The 24,405-nt window shown below is 39.8% G+C and overlaps 1 protein-coding gene across 1 annotated transcript in view; it reads right to left on the bottom strand.

The window, feature by feature from the left end:
* LOC126262504 (protein catecholamines up) overlaps positions 1 to 24,405 on the bottom strand; it is a 52,069-nt gene that overhangs the window by 3,485 nt on the left and 24,179 nt on the right. Inside the window, exons 2-3 of the mRNA XM_049959175.1 lie at positions 9,226 to 9,425; positions 9,039 to 9,114 (exon numbers count right to left, since the gene is read on the bottom strand). Coding sequence (XP_049815132.1) covers positions 9,039 to 9,114; positions 9,226 to 9,425 — 276 coding nt within the window. The remainder of the gene's footprint in view (positions 1 to 9,038; positions 9,115 to 9,225; positions 9,426 to 24,405) is intronic.

Genomic DNA, 24,405 nt, shown 5'->3' with positions numbered 1-24,405 from the left:
GATGCAGCATCGAATGGCTGCAGCAATCTGCTCCTTGGGTAGCACTGCTTCAGTGGTGATGTGATGCTACAGGCTCTTGACATACACCCTCTCAAAACTTTAGAGATGGCAGTCAATAAACTTGACGTGCAATAACTCTGCACCTGGTGAGGATGTTTCCCAGTCTTAAAAATAGGCACAGTTTCCACACAAGGTGATATGTTGTCGGTCTGGAATAACTCATTAATGACTTCAACCAGATGAGTGATGGTAGCTGGTGGCATCTACCTAAAAAAAAGGTACTGTATATTTCATCACATCCTGTGGCCTTCGTGGTGTTGAGAGCATGAAGTGCTGGTGTAAATTCTTCTGCCAAAGTTTTACAATGATGTCCTTGTGTCTCTCTTTGTAAGGTAGTGTGGGAGCCATTCACCTGTCAAAGCACTGTGGGCTGCAGCCAGTTGATCGTCAATGGGAGTGGAATTCACCTGAAAGGCTTTGACTACGGCCTGTGCATTCAGTTTGCTGACTGTCATCAAGTCAGATTATAGAAATCTTGTTTGCTAATCTCAATTTCAGTACTCTTCTATGCCACCTAGACGTCTTGACACAGTCAGTTGAGCAGTCATATAGTGGCAGTGTTCCTTGTACATTGCCGTTCCTGGTATACCCTATTCTCTCAGTTTTGGTCACAAGTGTGTCTGGTATCAGGTGCCATGAGTTTTCCCTTATGGTGAGCAGTGCAGGTGATGTCACTTCCTGAACAACAACAAATTTAGCAATGGTTAATTGTAATAGCGTTGCACTGTTTCCAGTTTCTGCTGGTGACAAGTTTTTCTGTGATTTTGGTATGTAAGAGGTCCATACTGATGCCCGTAAGTGAGACTCCACATCGACAATACAGAGATATTCATATCTACGTCAAAAATGATGGGGAAGTGCTCTGAAGGTAGTGCAGTGCACATTGACGCTGCAGAACAACCTTCATGACAAAAATATCAATGATGCCACAATATCAACAGATTTCAGGCCATCCTCAGATCATCATCTACTAGTAGCTGATGTCTTTGAATGCCAGCAATGGAGATCTTGCTATGCTAGAAAAGCAAAGAGTCAAGATCAACGGTCTCCTGAGGACTAGACGATGGCTTGTAGACTGCAATAAATGGAATGATGGCCATCGATGTTTGGAGGAAAACGCTGGTGGCCTCCAGCATATCCAATGGAGGGAGCTGATGCTGCTGCTTTTATTTCATTAACTTGTGACACTAATCCCATGGCATCAAACAAGTGCTACATCAGAGTTATTATTGAGTTTCACGTAATTTTAAGCTATGTTGACAGCTAATTGTAAAGTTAATTCTGTGCACACTGGGAGTGTCTCACAAACTGCCGCTTACGTTCACATGCAAATCGTATTTAATTATATATTGAATGAACTGGGTTGAAGGGGGTGGAAGGGCTAAAAGCATACAAAACAAGAATCATAAAATATGGCAAAATAAAAATCAAACAATGTCATTGTGACTTATTTCAAATGATTCTGTCTGATCACAGGATTACAAAATTGAAATTGGATTTTGTCTAGGAAAAGTACTGGGTGGTTATAATTAAAGTGCAGCTACTCATTGAGGTCCTGTGTGGGCTGTAATTATCATGTGGGAGCACAACTTGGTTGATATGCTAATATGGAACTGATTTATGTTGGAAAACAAATTAGTTCCAACTGTGGCCATCAAGTGAAAATCTGGCCTCATACACTGTTTGTATGATGATTGGCTTCCATAGTCATTTGAAGAGCCATAACATGAGTGAATAGTATAGCCATCGAGAAGAGATACCGTATGCTTTTAGTGAAACTGTTTTATATGAACAGCAACAATTATAGCGCTGCATTGAGAGAGTATCATCGATTGAAAGGTCTGTCGAGAGGCCCGATTCATTAAATGGTTTAAAGAAGAAGAAAATGAAACTCAGAAACATGGATGAGCTGGGTGTGGCAACCAGAAGAGGAAGGCATCCTATCCAAGTGGAAGTTATTGATGAGGTTGCCGTTGCTGTAACTGACCATGTAGCACATGTCCCAAATAGTGCTAGTGCTTGAGCAGTATCACGAGAATTGTCTATGCCATTGTCAACACAATGGAAAATCTTGTGGTCTATATTACACTTGCACCTATACAAGATACAGAGGATGCATCAACTGATACCTCATGATGCACAGCAATGTTCTGAATTTCCTCTTAATTTCATGGTGTGGATCAAAGTTGACGACATGTGGTAGGGCAATATTCTATAGAGTGATGATGCACATTTTACACTAGAGGGTGCAATGAAAACACAACACTGCTGAATTTGCGGTTCTCTTAAGCAGTGTGTTGTGCACAAAGGGCCACTACACTACCCATATGTGACTCTGTGATGTCGCTTCATGAGCAACTTTATTCTCGGTCTGTTCTTCTTTGACGAGAATGCACCTAGAGGACCTGTCATGTAACGTGATGTCTGCACGTTATTGAGACATCCTTGTGCAGCATGTGATCCCTGTGTTGGTAGAACGCAACTGTGTGGAAATCACCATTTTCATGCAAGTTGGGACAACACGTCACCCACACAGTGAAATCTATGCTTAATGCAACCTTCACAAAAGTGTTATCTCCTGAGGTTTCAAGCAGTATGGCCTGAAAGATACTTCTGGCTCCGGGGATATCTAAAAGAATGTGTTTACCAGGGACACGTTCAGTCTCCACCTGATCTGAAGGCTAGTATAAGGGAACAGATTGCTCAGATTCCATCTAAACTGCTGTGAGCAACTGTTGATCGCACCATTTTACAGACACATCACCTCACTGACGTTCCAGTGTTCATATTTAACAAATTGTTTACATGGCAGTTAATAATAAAATCAATAATATGCCTTTCTCACTTGTTTGACCTCCTCTGCCTACATCCCGTTCATAATCCATTACATATGGAAACATTTTTAGACATCTTTCTTGCATTCACAGTGCCAGGTTTGCACCAAGTGGCCATAATTGGAACTACTTTTTTTCTCAGTGCAAAGCAGTTCTGCATTACCGCATTAGTGTATCTACCACAGTTTGTTACTACAATAATTATAGCCCTTATGGGACCTGCATGAGAAGATGAACTTTAACTGCAAACAACTGGTATTACGAAAGCTGATGGTTTTAATCACTAATAGCAATTAAAACATCATCTTTAAGTGAAAGTAGTTATCAAATGGAGGTATTTTAATCTTGCCCTTGAATGAAATACATCAATTGCTTCAAAAGGCTTTTCTAAAAAAGTGAAAGATTAAGATGCGCATTTTTGTTGTATGAGCCTTGGCAGGATTAGTTTATGGAAGCTATCACCCACAGAACTTACTACGTCACTGCAAATAAGAAGTGGTTTTGTCTCCAAATACATTTTAGTAAAGCTGGGGCTAATTTCTAAATGACACATTTGATACAAAAAATTTGGCTACATGAGGAAAGCTGGGTAAGTAAACACGAGTAAGAAGACTGACATGGAAAGGGGCAGAAAATTTCAAGCAATTTCATGTAGTGGCCCAAAGTGTCTTATGTTACACCAGAATCAATCTCTATTATGTAAAACTTGTGGTTTTCATTTAAAAAGCAGTCAACTTGGAATAGACAAAGTGGCAACAACTGAACTTAAATTTATGAAAAGTGCAACACGTTCAATAGAATTATACCACAACCTCACCTCCCACCGTGTTGTCAAGTCCTGTCTTTTTTTACCTCTTAGGATCCAGTGAAGAATTTCCTGACCTGCCTACCAACCATTCACAGAAATGCACATCCCATCCACCTTCATTTCATTTTCATTACAGTCACAATTATATCTTCCATTCCAATCTGTTCCCTGCTTCATTTGTTTGATTTCATGTCTCTACTAATAACTCACGACACATGTCTTTCCATTTCTCACTGAGCAACCCTCAGTTTCTGATTTTTTTCTCTCCCTCCATCCATACATTGTCTTCTTGTGGTTCAAATACAATAACTCAATCAGTGGTTCTTCAATTTTATTGTTACTTTGTACTATATTCCTTTCACTATATTGGTTATACATTATTTTAGTCTTTTTGTATTTGAATTGAAATTTATTTTTAGGCCTACTTTCCTATTTGCTTTATCCCAGTCTTCCACAGTTCTTGAACTTTATTTGCACTAGAGACAAGGTGTATAGAGCCACCAGCAAAACAAAGCTCATTTAGATATGTTACACTAACATGTATTAAATCTTTATTTTCTAAGTTTAAGGATTTTAAACCCTTTCATCTATAGGGTCATTGAGAATGATTTTAGTGATGCATCACATCTTTCCACAATTTGTATTTCATTTCTGAGTCTAATGGAAACTGTAGCATTAACAAATATGTTCTTCAGTAAAACACAGACTAAATCAATGCCTCATTTCTCAAGGGCTATTAGTGTAGATTTTGCTGAAAGCGAGTCCGAAGCTTTCTCAAAGTCTATGAATCCCACGCACGGCTATATGTAGTTATATCGTTATTCACTAGTTTATCACCCACGTTTACTCACACAGTGAATATCTTCAAATTTTAAATAAACTGTTACAGTACAAGTCCCCAAATTTTAGCTGGTATCCTTGTATAGACAGTCATTTTAGTGCGCAAAGTGGAGACTGTTTATGCACATATTGACTAATTTTGTTGTCCAGTACGGCAGAACAGGCTGAATGAACAAAAAAATAAAGTGGCAATTGAAAGGAGAGTTTAGTGTCCTGGTGTCTTTTCTATAGCCCCTAGATGGAGGGATACAAACTACATTCCCTGGGAAGAATGAGGCCATGTCACATCCATAAATAGTGCTATGAATTTCTCTTTATTGCTAAATGATCATCATAAGTAATGAAGTACTGCTTCAACTGTAAAATTTCACATATTTAGAGCATGTTATTATATTTAGGAAAAATGCAGTGTAGACATGCTTGTGAACTCAATAAAGGCCCAAGGAGGCTATAAAAGCTCATAAACCAAGATGACAGAACAAACCTTATGGTCAATAGAGGGAGCTGCTTGTGTCACTGTATTCTGCTCTGCTGTCAGTGCTTTTGCACTTGAGTTCCTTACAGTTCATGCTGTCAACAGTAACTTAGTAACAAGTCGTTAGAGCTTATTATGTGGGAGCATGCTGGCCAAAGTTAAAGTTTCCTGTGATTTTTCCTGATGGAACCTCCTTCTTAATCTGCATGGCAATGGCTTGATGACAGAATACACACTTTTAGGACCATGATTACACAAGCATTTAATACTGGTAGTTCAAAACACAAAATCCAAGCACTTTGTACTTGTAATTGACAACCCACAGCCCACTACAATGTCTCCAATACAGAACTGCACTTAAAATGTCAAACATGTAGACCACAACAACTTTACAGTCCAGGAACATCTATTTGATTATGTCAGTTAAATGAATGTATACATCTTTTGTCCCCTATCAGTACCAACATCCTTGCTAGCTGTAAGTATCATGAGACATGATCGCTATTCAGATCTTTTGCTGGTGTCTGGCAATGCAAGATTAGTAAACAGATTGGCTTTGATGTGAGAAACTAATAATATTGCATCTCACAATTTTTATAGTTCTCTACCTCAATCAATAAAAACGGAACCTTTATAGGATCATTTTGTTGTCTGTCTGTCTGAAAGTTGAAATTAATGTCAAATACTAAGGTCCACAGTCCCTTGGTGGTGCACAAATTGAGTCCATGTCATACATTTTGATACTTACAAACTATCTCATCAAAACCAATAGGGTGATTCCTGTCGACCTAGAATCATGAAATTATGCAAGGAAGTGATATTTTGCTGTCCAAGTAAAGGGGAAAATCTACAAAGTGTTAATTTCTAACTATATCACAAGAGAACCATATTTTTTGTCATTTGTTATCTGACTGACTGACTGACTGTTGGTCTGTCTACCCCTTTCTCTCTGGAACGGGTAGATGTATTAAGTCTAAATTACGTCATATACTAAGGTCTACGGTCCCTTTACAGTGTAAAAAACTTAAGCCTCTAAGTCAATGCAATCAAAAGACATGGCCACTTGTGTCAAATATTTTGGTATTCACATTATCGCCCATCAAAACCTATATCATACTTCCTGCTGGCCTAGACTCGTGGCATTTGGCAAGAAGGTAGGTTTCAGACTACAAGTAAAGGACAAAAATCAGAAAAATTGTTAATTTGTAATTATATCACATGAAAACTTCAGGTTGGAATACCAACAATGTACGGAAAAGATTGATGCTTCCACTCTTATCAATATCTGCAGTCTGGTCCAAGATGCCGGAGATGGCAATACTGTGTGCATGAAATGTGCTTGCTTGTGTACGTTTCTTTTTCTGATAAAGGCTGTGGCTGAAGGTTTGTTTGTACATTTCTGTCTGCAACTTAATGTCACAACATTGAAAAAAAATATTATTTTGTCATTTGTTATCCAATTTCAAACTTGAAATTAAAACATTCTCCAAAGTCTTGGAACCACCAGGACTGATATCTTGCCAGTGTTAAATGTCGACAGCAGGCCAAAATTGTCAATATTCTTAATCCATGGAATGGATGAATGTCTATATACACAATTAAGTTAGAACGGAACCCTGAGAATGTGATCCTACTTGATTGTGGCCAATTTCTTACCTACACGGTGTCAGTATTACAGGTACCAAAGGCTTACCTGACATCAGTAAGTGTGCAAACATTTTTCTAAAGTAGTAATTCACATTTACTGTTCTGTTATACAATTTTGTTCCAAAATTGCAAATGGTTCTGTATATTATGTCCACTTCTGAAGCCGTAGATTGTTCCTTTGCATGATTAAAATCTGAAGTCCCTCCTCCCACGTAGCTGTGATACTTTTGGTAAACATCTTGTACATTACGGAGGAGGAGGCTGACATGTTTATAGCATTTTTTGCCTGCTATCTGTTTTTGTGAAGCTAAATAATGGACACGTGAGTGCCTTTGTCCAGCACAGACTTTAGGTTTTCTTTCTTTCTTTTCCTGTAACACAGACTAAACTGTTGTATTATGTTCTACAGTCATTGTCCAAAACACCACCAAAGAACTTAGTGATCAGTTTTGGTTATTCGTTCACCATGGATGAAAGACTTAAAAGCAGCAAGCCTGTAGGCACCTAGAAAGTTATCTTGGTTGATAGCATTGTTCCAGTTTTGAACAATTGTCTTCCTCTACAGACATTCTGTAAACTATTTTTCATATTCCTTTTATACTACTTAGCCCCCAGTCTTACCCATTTCTACATGAACACGTACAGTTCCTTCCTTCATATCTCAAATGGCTTTATACACTGCCCCTGATATTATTTTCAGAACATCATTGTTTTTATTTTTACTGTCTGTGTTGTAGATTCATCATAAATTATACACACATTTAAAGAAGTCTTCTGTCTTATTGGTTGCTGCGCTGTCTTAAATGTTACATCTTTTTCACACCCTTATTGTTTGCAAAATTTTTACATTTTTATTGAGTCTTCTCATGCTACACACTCCTAAGACAGTAATTAGTGGAAATATGCTAAATATGTTGAGACCTACATATGTTTATTTCCAAAAGCAGGTATCATGCTAAGCTGTTTTTGTGCTGTTATTAAGTTTGTTTGAATCCCTGGTGAAAATATGGTAGTTTCTCACGCAAAAGGACTGTTCAATGGACACTTGCCCACTCCATAAAATAGGTCTTGTGGCGAAATGTTATTCAACATGTTTTTGCAATCCAATTTCTGTGCTTCCAGCCTGGAGGATACCAGTTAGGTGGTCAAGGCATACCAACATTCATCCACACAAACACAACTGAGGAATAAAAGGATCTGTAAATAAATTCAAATTAATGTTGCTTCTGAAGACCCTCTCTACCTATCTTCTAGCCCAAAATTTTATGTACTTCATTTTTTGATAAAATTAAATATTTTTCTTTGGATAAGGCATAAAACTAACAATCAGCTCATGAAGAATTCACAGCAGACACACTACATTGTTAGAACACTGTCAGACACAACAGCACATGTAAACTGAAGATAAAGATATTACAGAGGTGTTAATAACAAATCATTTCTTTATAACTTCAAACCACTATAGTGGTACATTCTGATAATTATGTTTAAAATTAATACCTCATGAAGAGCTGTAAAACCTTATTGGTGTAGTGCTCAGACTCAACTGAAAGCACAGAATTGTTATGTGGTAAGTCCCATCCACCCAAGTATCTTAGTTATAAGGATCAAGAATTTAAAATGAACCATATTGGCAATGAAAGTAATGTGTTGCAGCTTGTTAAGCATTATACTTCATTTTATAATGAGTGCATACAATTGCAATGTGCAACAGAAGGTATACTGCAAATAACTGACAAATATCAACCAAGATACCTCTTTTGGTGAATACAGATTTGCTGCTTTTAAGTCTTTCGTCCATGGTGAGCGAATAAGCAAAACTGATCAATAACTTCATTGGTGGTATTTTGGACAATGTTACAGGAAAAGAAAGGAAGAAAACCTAAAGCCTGTGCTGTACAAAGGCACTCACATGTCCATTATTTAGATATGCGCCAGTTTACGTGACTAAAAAACCATTGTACTGGAACTTAAATATGTGCTTATTGTGATCAATAAAAAATAAGCCACCTTATATAATCTTTCAATCCCCACCCCTTTCTCATCCTCCCTCCACCTCTCCTACTTTTCATCAATGTTTTTACAGCTGGGTGAAATACTTTTACTTTATGACTTCAGTAACTTATTTTCTCTGTTAAACTACAGACTGTAGACTGTTTTTCATGGTAATTTCTCCACTTTTCAATTAATGGCATTCCAGTATTAATGTAGAACATTTTTGTCTGACAGTATATTGTTTTCTAGCATAATGTTAATGTAAATGTTTTATATTTTGTTCTGTATGTTTATTTCTAACGAATTTCATAAATGACAAAATATAGATTTGCTTTCTGGAACTCTTCAAATCACTTTCAGAATTCTCTTTGATACTTACCCACACCTTCAGCTAAGAGAGAGACAACAGTTCCACTCAGAGCACCAAGAGCTGTCAGCAACTGCAATAACATAGCCTGCAAGAATATTTAAGAAACATTATGTTCAGCAAAATCCATAAAGAAACCAGAAATGCTATCAAATTATCAATTCATTTTACATCAGCAGTTACAGCAACACTATCTTACCTTCTTCCGATCACATCCTGATTGTATTAATATTGCAAAGTCACCAATTTCATGTGGAACTTCATGCAACAGAATGGTAAAAGTCGTGACAACACCAATTTGTTCTCCAGCTATATATGAAGCTCCAATAGCTAAACCATCAGTAAAATTGTGTGTAAAATCTGCAGCAAGATTCAGATATCCAGCCACCTTAATTTCACCTATTTGTACAATAAAAATGACAAGTTGTAGAATATATTTTGAAGATAATGAAAACTAGTGAAAACTAAACTACCACTTTCATTAGTGTAGAAGTTAAATTGGATTTTTAAGCACATGAAGGGGAAAAAACATAACTATTCGCAACACAGATTCACTTTGTCACAGAATCACGCAGGAACTATAAATTTATCATATATGTAAGCAGTGTCAGAGATAACAAAGATAATTACAAATAAATAAGGTAACAGAAAGTCCTTGATGAAATATAAGTCACAGAAGGAGTGAAGATAAAACTCAGTATATACACTGAATTGTTGTGAATTTAACAGGCACCTAAGCAAGAACACTTTCATTACCATTCATATGTCTATCAACCACTCAGTACTGCGATGGGATTGTACCTTTATTCCTTCCCTTATACATAACTATAAGTAATCCACAATCATGAATCCTGAGCAAACTGAAACCAGGCACTGATTTCTCTACAGCAGGGGGAAAAATGATGGGTTGCTGAAACAAGTGACAAAAAAGTTGATCAGAACCCTGAACCAAAGTGGCACCAGCATGAATAAAAATAGGTACAAGTAACAGATTATATTGATTAGCTGCAGCAGAAAAAGTAGTTACCTTACCACAAAGCAATGATTATGAGAGAAGAATGACTGTCTTATGAGACGGGGGGAATTGGAAATGTGTGAAATAAACAACTTAGTTATAAATCTTTCAGTTTTCTCTGCTCTTTCCTTACTTCACAAGAGACTGTTCTTTTTTACATTTTTCCTTTCTACTCCCACTCTATGATCAAAAAAGTGCCTCATTAAATTTATCTGGTGCAGAATGTCACAGAGTATCTCTTGTCTCACACAAACAATCACCAAAATCACCAGGAGAAATTTCATTAGTGAAGTACTAAATACTACGGTGCTTGTGAGACCCCTATACAGCACACTCATTCTACATATCCCCTTTAGTTCGAATATAAACCTTCAGGGTTGATCTGAAAGGCATAAAAGCAAGATGTACTTTATTGGAGTCCATGTTGGTGAATCCTTAATGGTGTCACACTGGGGCACTTGATTCATTGTTACCCTTTGAATCACGTTCCATATATAGTAATCCAGGGGATTGAAATCAGGGCAGATGGGACGTAGACTTAAACATAACAAAATTGTCCAACAGTTTTGCACCAAATGGCTTGTGTAATTTGGTAAAAAGTATTGCTGAAAAACTTTCTTTCCTTTTCATCCTGTCTGGTCCATCTCCCCTGATCCTGGGTTCTGGGCAACTTTACTGAATTCTACCTCTTTTCCTAAAACTCACCAGCCCTTTTCCTTCAGCCCTCTTCCTTCCCTTTCAACCCTTCTGCCAGAAGAAGGAGTCACTGGCTCCAAAAGCTAGCAAATTGTAATACTTTTTATATGTGTGTTCTCCTGTTGCCGCTTCATGAGTAGTTTTTTTATCTGTTCAATTACTTACATTTTGGTATTTAGTTTGATCAAACTTAGCCACAGCAGTATCCCTAATAAGCTCAGCAAAATGTGTGTGGCAGATACTATGTTTTGTGCATAACAAAAAGTGTTACTTTTAAAATGTCAATAATCTACTTACTGAGGAAGAAGACTGCGTATACTGGGAAGGGGGGACCTGCTTGTAATACTATATGTTCTATCAGTGGCAATCACCTTCAAAGACCAATGAGTTCACATAGGCCTGCATCCATTACTTAGATTGTTCCAAACATTTCTGCATGTAATTTTCCTTAAGGCAACAATGAGTTCCAATGATTTTGTCTTCTGGCAGAGGGCATGATCACATCTGTAACAGACTGCTCATTCAATGCCAATATGTTGAAAATACAGACACTGTTCAAAGTCTAAAAATAGTTTTGCACTAACACACTAGGGCATATACTTCCTTAGAAATGGGAGCACCTAGTTTCTTGTAACTGCTAGTACTACACACAAACTGATCAAAGCAATAAATTATGGAAATTCAGAATCATATAGTGGAAACAGATAGTTATCCTTCCCTCACATCATCTATAGGGACTGAAGAGGGGCGGGTTACTTAAAACTGAACACTTGCACTGATAAGCCAATACATTATACACTCCTGGAAATGGAAAAAAGAACACATTGACACCGGTATGTCAGACCCACCATACTTGCTCCGGACACTGCGAGAGGGCTGTACAAGCAATGATCACACGCACGGCACAGCGGACACACCAGGAACCGCGGTGTTGGCCGTCGAATGGCGCTAGCTGCGCAGCATTTGTGCACCGCCGCCGTCAGTGTCAGCCAGTTTGCCATGGCATACGGAGCTCCATCGCTGGTAGCATGCCGCGACAGCGTGGACGTGAACCGTATGTGCAGTTGACGGACTTTGAGCGAGGGCGTATAGTGGGCATGCGGGAGGCCGGGTGGACGTACCGGCGAATTGCTCAACACGTGGGGTGTGAGGTCTCCACAGTACATCGATGTTGTCGCCAGTGGTCGGCGGAAGGTGCACGTGCCCGTCGACCTGGGACCGGACCGCAGCAACGCACGGATGCACGCCAAGACCGTAGGATCCTACGCAGTGCCGTAGGGGACCGCACCGCCACTTCCCAGCAAATTAGGGACACTGTTGCTCCTGGGGTATCGGCGAGGACCATTCGCAACCGTCTCCATGAAGCTGGGCTACGGTCCCGCACACCATTAGGCCGTCTTCCGCTCACGACCCAACATCGTGCAGCCCGCCTCCAGTGGTGTCGCGACAGGCGTGAATGGAGGGACGAATGGAGACGTGTCGTCTTCAGCGATGAGAGTCGCTTCTGCCTTGGTGCCAATGATGGTCATATGCGTGTTTGGCGCCGTGCAGGTGAGCGCCACAATCAGGACTGCATACGACCGAGGCACACAGGGCCAACACCCGGCATCATGGTGTGGGGAGCGATCTCCTACACTGGCCGTACACCACTGGTGATCGTCGAGGGGACACTGAATAGTGCACGGTACATCCAAACCGTCATCGAACCCATCGTTCTACCATTCCTAGACTGGCAAGGGAACTTGCTGTTCCAACAGGACAATGCACGTCTGCATGTATCCCGTGCCACCCAACGTGCTCTAGAAGGTGTAAGTCAACTACCCTGGCCAGCAAGATCTCCGGATCTGTCCCCCATTGAGCATGTTTGGGACTGGATGAAGCGTCGTCTCACGCGGTCTGCACGTCCAGCACGAACGCTGGTCCAACTGAGGCGCCAGGTGGAAATGGCATGGCAAGCCATTCCACAGGACTACATCCAGCATCTCTACGATCGTCTCCATGGGAGAATAGCAGCCTGCATTGCTGCGAAAGGTGGATATACACTGTACTAGTGCCGACATTGTGCATGCTCTGTTGCCTGTGTCTATGTGCCTGTGGTTCTGTCAGTGTGATCATGTGATGTATCTGACCCCAGGAATGTGTCAATAAAGTTTCCCCTTCCTGGGACAATGAATTCACGGTGTTCTTATTTCAATTTCCAGGAGTGTAACTACCGTCCATCAGGACAGTCGTGCAGGCACTGTGGGCATGTGATGTGGTAAGAAAAGTATATAAGCAGAGCAGAGATGAATGGGGAATCATTCTAGTGACAATGTGGGTCACAAATGAGGAAATCCACTAACAAACGCAACTCTGACAAAGGGCAGATTGTTTTGGGCTGCACATGAGAACAAGCACTCAGAAAATGGCAAAGCTGGTTGGCTGTTTGCACACTGCTGTCTCCAGTATTTTTGAAAAGTAGTTGAAGAATGACGAAACTTAGAAAGTGACAAGGTGCTGGGCATCTACATCTTATTATAGAAAGTGGAGATCAGAGACTTGCACACAATGTAAAACAGTATGGGTGGCAATCCATGGTAGATCTGATGACAGAGTATAATGCTGGTGTAGCTACAAGTGTTTTGCAACACACTGTTCTGTGCACATTGTTGAACATGAGGCTTCACAGTAGATGATCTCTCTGTTTTCACATGTTGACCCAGTGACACCATCAATTATGACTGCAGTTGGCACAGGGTCATAGAGATTAGACTGTGGGGTAATAGGAACATATTGCCTGGTCCAATGGATCACTTTTGTTGTTACATTAGATTGACTGTCCAGTCCAGATACACTGTCATCCAGGTGGTCGGCTGCTGGAAACACGCACCACCTGAAAAACAAAGACAGCTGAGGGCAGTATTACTTTTGGAGTACATATTCCAGACCATCCATTGGACCTGTGTTGCAGTCAAAATCTACCCAGTATTTGTTGAATCCAAATGTACTGATAATGTGAATGGCTGAAAGCAGGGGGGAACTGAAGCCATAATTTTTCCTAAGTGCAATAGTGTTACTGTATGGTTTAATGATGATAGCATCCTCTTGGGTAAAATATTCCAGAGATTTCATTTGGATTGTCTGGTGGGAACTACACAGAAAGAAATAGGCATTCTATGGGTTGCATCATGAAACATCACCATCCCTTAATCAGGTAGGTCAGTCAGAGAATTTAAAAAGTGAAATGGTTATGTTGAACATAAATATATTGGGAATTAGTGAAGTGCAATGGCGGAAAGATTGGGACTTGCAGTCAGCCAATGTGGACACATTGCAAACACCCACCACAGTAGAAAAAGTTTATACACCTACTAGTATCGCAGATGATGAAGTGACTGACAGAATATATGATGAGATAAAGGAAATTATCAGAATAGTTGAGGCAGATGAAAATTTAATTATAATGGGATTACTTGAATTCATCAGTAGAAGAATGAGAAGAAAAAATAGCAGGAGAACAAGCACTGGGGGAAAGGAATGAAAGGGGAAGCAACCTGGTAGAATTTTAGACAAAGCATTATTTAATCATTGCAAACACTTTATTTAAGAATTATGAAAGAAAGTTCTGTATATGGAAGATAACTGGGGACACTGGAAGGTTTCAGATAGATTATATAATGGTAAGACAGGGATTTCAAAACCAGATTTTAAACTGCAGATTATTTCCAGGGCATAGATATGGGATCTGGCCATAATTTATTGATTATGAACTGGAGATTAACACTGGAGATACTTCAGAAATTAAGGAGATATGACCTGGATAAGGCAAAGGAACTGGAAGTTTCATAGAGAGCATTAGGTAGAAATAGATGGAAACAAGGAAAAGAAATACTTTAGAAGACAAAAGAGTAGCTCTGAGAGATGAACCAGTGAAACTGGCAAAGGATCAAATAGGTAAAAACACAAGGTATTGTAGAAATCCTTGGATAACACATAAGATAATGAATTTAATCAACGAAAGAAAAAAATATAAAAGCAAAACATGTGAAGAATGCCAAAGGAATATTAATATCTAAAAATGAGACTGACTTAAAGTAAAACATGGGAAAAGTAGGAATGGGTTGATGTAACAATGCTGCAAAAAGCATGCATGACCACAGTAAAGATGGACATAACCTGTGGGAAATCTGAAGAGACCTTTGCAGAAAACAGAAGCAGCTGTATGGATATCAGATGGCATGTCATTATTAAGAAAAAAGGGGAAGCTAAAAGGGAGCAGGAATATACAAAAGAACTATACAAGGGATATATGATACAGTGAGAAGAATTTGACAGAGATCAAAGGGATCTAAGCTGAAATAAGGAGTAGGTGATGTTCCCTCAGAATTACTGAGAGCCAATCACAGAAAAACTAATCCACTTGGAGTGCAGGATTTATGATAACAGCAAAATACCCTCATACTTCTAGAAGGATGTAATAATTCCAAAATTCAAAGATTAGCAAACTTTCACTTTATGTCATAGCTGCAAGATGGTGACACAAATTGTTTACAAGAAGACTAGAAAACTGATGAGATACCAACCATTAGAAAGATCTGATTGGCTTCTGTTGAAATGTAGAACACACAAGGCAATATTTGCTGTATGACTTATCCTAGAAGATGTTGCTGTTGTGGTCTTCAGTCTAAAGACTGGTTTGATGCAGCTCTCCATGCTACTCTATCCTGTGCAAACTTCTTCATCTCCAAGTAACTACTGCAACCTACAGCCCCCTGAATCCGCTTACTGTATTCATCTCTTGGTCTGCCTCTGTGATTTTTACTCCCCACACTTTCCTCCTGTACTAACTGGTGATCCCTTGATGCCTCAGAATGTGTCCTACAAACCAATCCATTCTTCTAGTCAGGTTGTACCACAAATTTCTCTTCTCCCCAATTCTATTCAGTACCTCCTCATTAGTTACATGATCTACCCATCTAAACTTCAGCATTCTTCTGTAGCACCACATTTCAAAAGCTTCTATTTGGTCTCTTCTTGTCTAAACTGTTTATCGTCCATGTTTCACTTCCATACATGGCTACACTCCATACAAATACTTTCATGAAGGACTACCTGACACTTAAATCTATACTCTATGTTAATAAATTTCTCTTCTTCAGAAACGCAACCATCATCAGTTATTTTGCTTCCTAGATAGCAAAACTCATCTACTACTTTAAGTGTCTCATTTCCTAATGTAATTCCCTCACCACACCTAGTTTAATTCAACTACATTCCATTATCCTTGTTCTGCTTTTGTAGATGTTCATCGTATATCCTCCTTTCAAGACACAGTCTATTCTGTTCAACTGCTCTTTCAAGTCTTTTGCTGTCTCTGATAGAATTACAGTGTCATCGGAGAACCTCAAAGTTTTTATTTCTTCTCCCTGGACTTTAATTCCCACTCCAAATTTTTCTTTTGTTTCCTTTACTGCTCGCTCAATATACAGATTGAATAACCGTGGCAACAGGCTACAACCCTATCTCACTCCCTTCTCAACCACTCCATTCCTTTTGTGCCCCTTGATTCTTATAACTGCCATCTGGTTTCTGTAAAAATTGTAAATAGCCTTTTGCTCCCTGTATGTTACCCCAGCAGCTTTGGAATTTGAAAGGGAGTATTCCAATCAACATTGTCAAAAGCTTTCTCTAAGTCTACAAATGCTATTAATGTAGGTTTGTCTTTCTTTAACTTATGTTCTATGAGAAGTCGTAGGATCAGTATTGCCTCACATGTTCCTACATTTCTCCGGAATCCAAACTGATCTTCCCCAAGGTCAGCTTCTATCAGTTTTTACATTCTTCTGTAATGGATTTGAATTAGTTTTTTGCAAATTGTGACTTATTAAACTGATAGTTCGGTAATTTTCACACCGTCAGCACCTACTTCCTTTGGAACTGGAATTATTATATTCTTCTTGAAGTCTGAGGGTACTTCACTTGTCTCATACATCTTGCTCACCAGATAGAAGATATTTGTCATCGCTGGCTCTCCCAAGGCTATCAGTAGCTCTAACGGAATGTTGTCTACTCCCAGGGCCTTGCTTTGACTTAAATCTTTCAGTGCTTTGTCAAATCCTTCATGCGGTACCATATCTCCCTACTCATCTTCATCTACGTCCTCTTCCATTTCCACAATATCACTCTCAAGTACATCTCTGTTGTATAGGTCCTCTATGTATTCCTTCCACCTTTCTGCCTTCCCTTCTTTGCTTAGTACAGGTTTTCCATCCGAGGTCTTGATATTCATACAGGTGGTTCTTTTTTCTCCAAGGTCTCTAATTTTCCTAATAATCCTAAAATATAGGCTAAGGAAAGACAACTACATTTGAAGCATTTCTTGATTTAGAGAAAGTTTTCAAAAATGTTGACTGGATTACATTCTGAAATTCTGATTACAGTAGGGATAAAATACAAGGAGTAAAAGAGTATCTACAACTTGTACAGTAATTGGAATGCAGTTAAAGAGATGAAGGACATGTAGGGGAAGCAGCAGTTGAAAAAGGTTATAGAGGGTTATAGCCTTTACCCAATCTTATTCAATCTGTACATTGACCAAGCAGTAAAAGAAAACAAAGAGAAATATTGACAGGAAATACAACTTCAGAGAGAGTCAATAAAACCTTTGTGGTTTTCTGATGACTTTGTAATTCAGTCAGAGGTGGCAAAGGACTTGGAAGGATAGGTGAATGGAATGAATACTATTTTGAAAAGAGATTATAAGATAAACATCACAGAAATAAAACGGCGGTAACGGAATGTACTTAAATTAAATCCAGTGATTTGAATCAAATCAGGAAATGAGATACTAAAAGTAGTAGATAAGTTTGGCTATTTGTGCAGCAAGGTAATCACTGAGGACCAATGTAGAGAGTATACAAAATGTAAGACTGGCAATAGCAAGAAAAGCATTACTGAAGAAGAGAAATTTATCAACATCAGATACAAATTTAAATATTAGGAAGAAGGTATTTCTCTAGAGCTTAGCTTTGTACAGAAATGAAACATAGTTACTGAAAAGTCCAGAGCAGAAGAGAATAGAAACTTTTGAAATGTGGTGCTACAGAAGAATGCTGAAGTTTAATGGGTCGGCTGAAACTAATGATGAGGTACTACGTCTAATTAGCGGAAGAAAGAAATTTATGACAACCTAACTAAAAGAAGGGATTGGTTGATAGGAGGTATCATGGGGCACCAAAGAACTGTCAATTTGACAACCGAGGGTAGTGTGAGGGAGAAAACATTTACTAAATACAACAACATGCCAAATGAAAACTGTGTCCTATGCGGATAAGCTTCTCATTCAGATACCTTATCAAATGGCCTCAGAGGTCTGTGAGCAGCCCCACTCCAATCTGCCCACAAATCCCTTGCAGTACCAGGAATCAAACCCAGCTCCTCCGCACATGGGAGTCAGACTTGCTATACAGACTGAGTCAAAACGTCAATGTATTAATGTCATCTCCCAACTTCTTTCAAATCTGGCAGAGGTTTTCCTGTAGTTCTGTCATGTTCACAGAGTCAATCTCAGTGCTGAAACAGAATTACTTTCATTTTTTATTCATTTAATCATCGATTAATCCATTCACACATCATATTCCATAAAAGCCATAATGGAGGAGAACCTTTTATAGTATTGTAGCTTATCAATACTGCCGGAGGTGGCACCTCGAATATTCCTGCAGGTTTCGCAAGCACTGCTTTGCATATTCCGCCAATGAGGAATCTCCAGGCTGCCGACCAACAAAGCCAGCCAGGATGGTGTTATAAGAGGCGGGCACCTGAGCACCAGTCTTCTACTCCAACATTACTTCAGTTGCTAGTCAGTTCCAAATGTTAAACCAAATTGTTGATAGTAAGCATTACCAGCTAACATTCAGTGTGGATATATGTTGGTTGTCTGCTGCCTTAAGTTGTCAACAGTGTAGCACTTCTTCACCCACAAGTTGAATGCAATATACTTATTTAAAAAACCACTTGTGTCAACTAACATTTTTCTTGTCTGCCCAGTTCCTTTTAGCGACCTTCCACCCACTTATCATTAGCAGTAAGGCTGTAACATTTGGCTCCTCGTAACTTAACGGTTACCGACTTGCAATGTAACACCTGGTGACAAACCTTATTGAATCTATGGCACCACATCATTTTACTTCCTTTGTTGCCATTTTTTTTATCACTTGCTAGACTTTTTGTTGTACTTTTACCATATGTGGTTGGGATTATTTCTGTTTCAGATCGATGCTTGCCATTTTTGTTCAGTTTACTTGTTTGTGCTATCAAATACTGATTTAACTTTAGTATTTTTTGCTGGGCTACGTCTACCCCACCACCCCACGGCCCATGCATGCCTGCCTCACACTTAGGAGTGCCACAATTGCAAATGCCTTTGGCATCAAAGTTCAATCTAACACAGCTTTTCAGTTACAGGTGCAACAAATGACGCAACTTATTGAGATGATGAAGGGCTTCAGTCAAATTCAGATGGCAACCAATGAGAATCACAATCAGGTGCCACCAGCTACTGCAGCACCAAAGCTTAATGCAGCCATCATTAGCGCCTCTGTTTTGCTCATTTAAGGAGGACAAAGACGACTGAATTGAATAATTGCTCCAGTTTGAAGCTCATCTATCTACACACCAAGTAGTAGGTTGTTGTTGTTGTTGTTGTTGTGATCTTCAGTCCTGAGACTGGTTTGATGCAGCTCTCCATGCTACTCTATCCTGTGCAAGCTTCTTCATCTCCCAGTACCTACTGCAGCCTACATCCTTCTGAATCTGCTTAGTGTATTCATCTCTTGGTCTCCCTCTATGACTTTTACCCTCCACGCTGCCCTCCAATACTAAATTGGTGATCCCTCGATGCCTCAGAACATGTCCTACCAACTGATCCCTTCTTCTAGTCAAGTTGTGCCACAAGCTCCTCTTCTCCCCAATTCTATTCAATACCTCCTCATTAGTTATGTGATCTACCCATCTAATCTTCAGCATTCTTCTGTAGCACCACATTTTAAAAGCTTCTATTCTCTTCTTGTCCAAACTATTTATCGTCCATTTTTCACTTCCATACATGGCTACACTCCATACAAATACTTTCAGAACCGACTTCCTGACATTTAAATCTATACTTGATGTTAACAAATTTCTCTTCTTCAGAAACGCTTTCCTTGCCATTGCCTCTCTACTTCGACCATCATCAATTATTTTGCTCCCCAAATAGCAAAACTCTTTTACTACTTTAAGTGTCTCATTTCCTAATCTAATTCCCTCAGCATCACCCGACTTAATTCGACTACATTCCATTATCCTCATTTTGCTTTTGTTGATGTTCATCTTATACCCTCCTTTCAAGACACTGTCCATTCCGTTCAACTGCTCTTCCAAGTCCTTTGCTGTCTCTGACAGAATTACAATTTCATCGGCGAACCTCAAAGTTTTATTTCTTCTCAATGGATTTTAATACCTACTCCGAACTTTTCTTTTGTTTCCTTTATTGCTTGCTCAATATACAGATTTAATAACATCGGGGATAGGCTACAACCCTTGCCAACCACTGCTTCCCTTTCATGTCCCTCGACTCTTATAACTGCCATCTGATTTCTGTACAAATTGTAAATAGCCTTTCGCTCCCTGTATTTTACCCCAGCCACCTTCAGAATTTGAAAGAGAGTATTCCAATCAACATTGTCAAAAGCTTTCTCTAAGCCTACAAATGCTAGAAACGTAGGTTTGCCTTTTCTCAATCTTTCTTCTAAGATAAGTTGTAGGGTCAGTATTGCCTCACATGTTCCCACATTTCTGCGGAATCCAAACTGATCTTCCCCGAGGTCAGCTTCTACCAGTTTTTCCATTTGTCTGTAAAGAATTCGGGTTAGTATTTTGCAGCTGTGACTTATTAAACTGATAGTTCGGTAATTTTCACATCTGTCAACACCTGCTTTCTTTGGGATTGGAATTATTATATTCTTCTTGAAGTCTGAGGGTATTTCGTCTGTCTCGTACATCTTGCTCACCAGATGGTAGAGTTTTGTCAGGACTGGCTCTCCCAAGGCCATCAGTAGTTCTAATGGAATGCTGTCTACTCCTGGGGCCTTGTTTCGACTCAGGTCTTTCAGTGCTCTGTCAAACTCTTCGTATCTTATCTCCCATTTCATCTTCATCTACATCCTCTTCCATTTCCATAATATTGTCCTCAAGTACATCGCCCTTGTATAGACCCTCTATATACTCCTTCCACCTTTCTGCTTTCCCTTCTTTGCTTAGAACTGGGTTTCCATCTGAGCTCTTGATTAGTATTAGGTACTGTTAAATAATTTTTTCTTATCAACGGTGGGTGTGTTAGTGTATATGACATTCTGCAAACTGTTCCCTGCTTTACAGCTATACCTTGTGGACTGTGAAGAATTAATCCACACTTTGAATAGATACTGTGACACGAAAGTCCATGTGGGGAGGCTGCCAGGTTTAAATGTTTCAGACTAAAGAAGCAGTCAGGACAATGTCATAGACAGTAGGTGACAGAACAGTCTTACAAGGGCTTACTAGGCAGTGTAAGTTTATTGTGACTATGGCAAGTATTGCAGTGGCTTCATGATATGTGACGCCATTACTCAGAATGTGGCTGATAATCGAATAAGGGAACAGATTATTAAGTATCCCAGCCCTCCTTTGCAGCAAGTCACACAAAATATTAACTATTAAGATTCTTGTGACAGTGCCATAGACAGTCACAGTCAGTAAACAGTTGTGATGTAGCGTCTAGCAATATCATTGCGCAGCTGCACAAGCAGTCTGTTTCCAAGTCGAGTGCACACTGGCCCACCAGAGCTCAGCTAGACCAGTAAAGTACCAGCATGAAGTCTTGCCCACACTGCTTCTCAGTGCATAAGAGTTACTTACTCATATCATGAAATGCAACTTCTTTTTCATTGGCAGAAACGGACATCTTCAAGTGGTATGCTTACCGGAAAAGAAGGCTCTCTCTCCTAAAATACACCCACAGGAACCAAACTTTACTCTACATGTTGTGCATTCTGAACCAAAGAGATCTTCTAGTGTGGAGCAGAAGTCTGGTAGTTCTTAATTCAAGAAATTAGTAGCTTCTTCTTTGGTGAAACGCCATTCTAACAAGCTCTTTGTGGACCTTGTGATAGCTCATCAAACCATTAAGTTGCAATTAGAAACGGGTGCCTTAGTTTCCTTGTTCCATCGCAGTACTTATGATCATCTTGCCAACACTGAGCAGCAGAAATCACACAGTATGCTTACAGCATTGAATGGACAAGACATTCCAGCACTCAGTTCGCGCAGTCTTCCTGCCATATACCAGAATTTTCAAAAGAATATGACATTCCAGATTTTGCATTTACAGAACCATGGAAATATATCTGGCCTTGATTTGTTTGGGTTGCTAGTGGTAGACAATGGGTTCAGTTACTCCGTTTGATTTGAAGGAGAGTGTTGCTCAGCTGTGTGCTGAATTCAAAGGCTTGTATGCTGATGGCTTACACAAAGCTTCTAATTTTCTTGCTTCTTCAGGGCAGGTAATCCATGAACAGGTTGCTCAGGAACTTGCACAGTGGCAGGACAGTGGTTTCATTGCACTCATCGCAGCCAGTCAGTGGACATCTCCATCAGTACCTGTCAGGGAGCCTTCAGGCAAATCATGTATTTGTGCAGACTTTAAGGCAACAGTGTACCCCTAAACTGTGACTGATTCATTTTCTTTACCTCAACCTGATAAACTTATGGACCATGCCTACCTCTACATCCCTTTAGATGACCAATCACAGCAAGTATTTATTGTTAATACACACAGGGGACTCCAAAATTGTTAGTTTGCCTTTCGGTAGTGCATTCACATCAGCAATTTTCCAGCATTATTTGGAACAATTAACTGCATCTGTGCTTCATGTACAAATTATTTTTATGATACAGTGGTATCAGGTCACACATTAGATGAGTACCTTAGTAATCTTCGCACACATTAAATGCAACAGGGACAAGTGTGTGTTCTTTCAAACTGCAATTGAATATTTGGGATAACGACAAACCTCTAAAAAATGTTACTGAATTACGGTCAGTGTTAGGGAAGCTGATATAATGTACCTGCTTCATTCGAAATGCAGCTCAGATTGTGGCACCAATGCACTGCCTTTGCCACAAAAGGGTACTTTTTGCACGGTCCCAGGAATGTGAAATTGCTTTTCTTTGACTAAGCACACCAATGCAGACATGTTTTCGCATCTTCCATTGAGATTGGATGCAGACTTCGACTTTTCAGAAGCATCTTGTTACCACACTGCTGCAGAGGACTCAAGATGTGCTGGACGAATTTCCATTAGGTCATTAGATGATCAACCAGGCCACAGCAGCGGGTCTGGATCTGCAGATCCTGTTGCACTATGTCTGCACTGACTGGCCTCATACTGTGAAACAAATTGTTAGTCCAGAGGATTGCCGATATTTTGCACATTGACATGATTTGTCTATGTTACATGGTGTCCTATTGCCATGCACTGAATCTGAACAATCTTGTTTTGCAATTAGTTTGCTTCATCAGTGTCACTGAGGCATGGTTCACACCAAACCATTAGCTCGCCGACATTGCACATGGTTTGACATGGACTCTCACTAGAGTATATGATAGATCAGCACCATGCTTGAGAGTAATACCATGCAGCCTCTTCTCAACAGTTCTTTGACTGGCTGAAGCATTGGCAGCTCTTGCATTTGGATTCTGCTGGACCCTATAGGAAAACTCGTTGGCAGATTCCCACCAACGCACATAGCAAGTCTCCTTTTGCGGTTCCCGTGCACTCTACAATGACATGTTGCACCCTTCAAAGCCTTGTAATCCATATTTTGTCTTGAGGGCCTACCAGAGTTGCTTGTGACAGACAACGGACCTCAATTTGTGTCCGCAGAATTTGATGACTTCTGTACAGCCAAAGGAATTTGTCACAGCACCAGTGTGCCTTACTATCCACAGTCTAATACAAATACAGAACACTTTGTTCACACTATTAAGCAGCAGATGGATAAATTAAGCACGCATCACATGTGAGACCAAGCTTTTCCACTATTCTTGTTGTCCTACCATTCCCAGCCTTGCAACAGTGCAGCGCCATTGGAGTTGCTTCATGAACGACGCACTGCATCTTGCTCCAGTTTCTGTGCTCACAATGGTGGATGGCGCCTATTCTGGCCCCTCAGGTAATGTATCACATTAATGACCTAGTTATTTTTATATCATAAAGAGGCCAGAGGCACCGGGAACCTGGCATCATCATAAATTTGTTTAGCAATTGCATGTTTTTGATACAGAGCCCAGGCAAATTGCAGTGACAGCATCTGAATCAACTTCACACCTGTAAATTATGTGATCCTGAAACTTCCTGGCAGATTAAAACTGTGTGCCGGACCGAGACTCGAACTCGGGACCTTTACCTTTCACGGGCAAGTGCTCTACCATCTTTCTTTCAGAAGTGCTAGTCGGCTGGCACACAGTTTTAATCTGCCAGGAAGTTTCATATCAGCACACACTCTGCTGAAGAGTGGAAATCTCACTCTATGTGATCCTGCCAATGACACTTTGTTCACAGATTCATTGCCTGCCTGCATGATGCATCCTGCATCTCCTCCAGGTAGCTC

The sequence above is a fragment of the Schistocerca nitens genome, chromosome 6, assembly GCF_023898315.1.
Source record: "Schistocerca nitens isolate TAMUIC-IGC-003100 chromosome 6, iqSchNite1.1, whole genome shotgun sequence".
Lineage (NCBI taxonomy): Eukaryota > Metazoa > Arthropoda > Insecta > Orthoptera > Acrididae > Schistocerca > Schistocerca nitens.
Note: the sequence above shows the minus strand (reverse complement) of the source record. Positions and strands in the feature narration are given on the sequence as shown.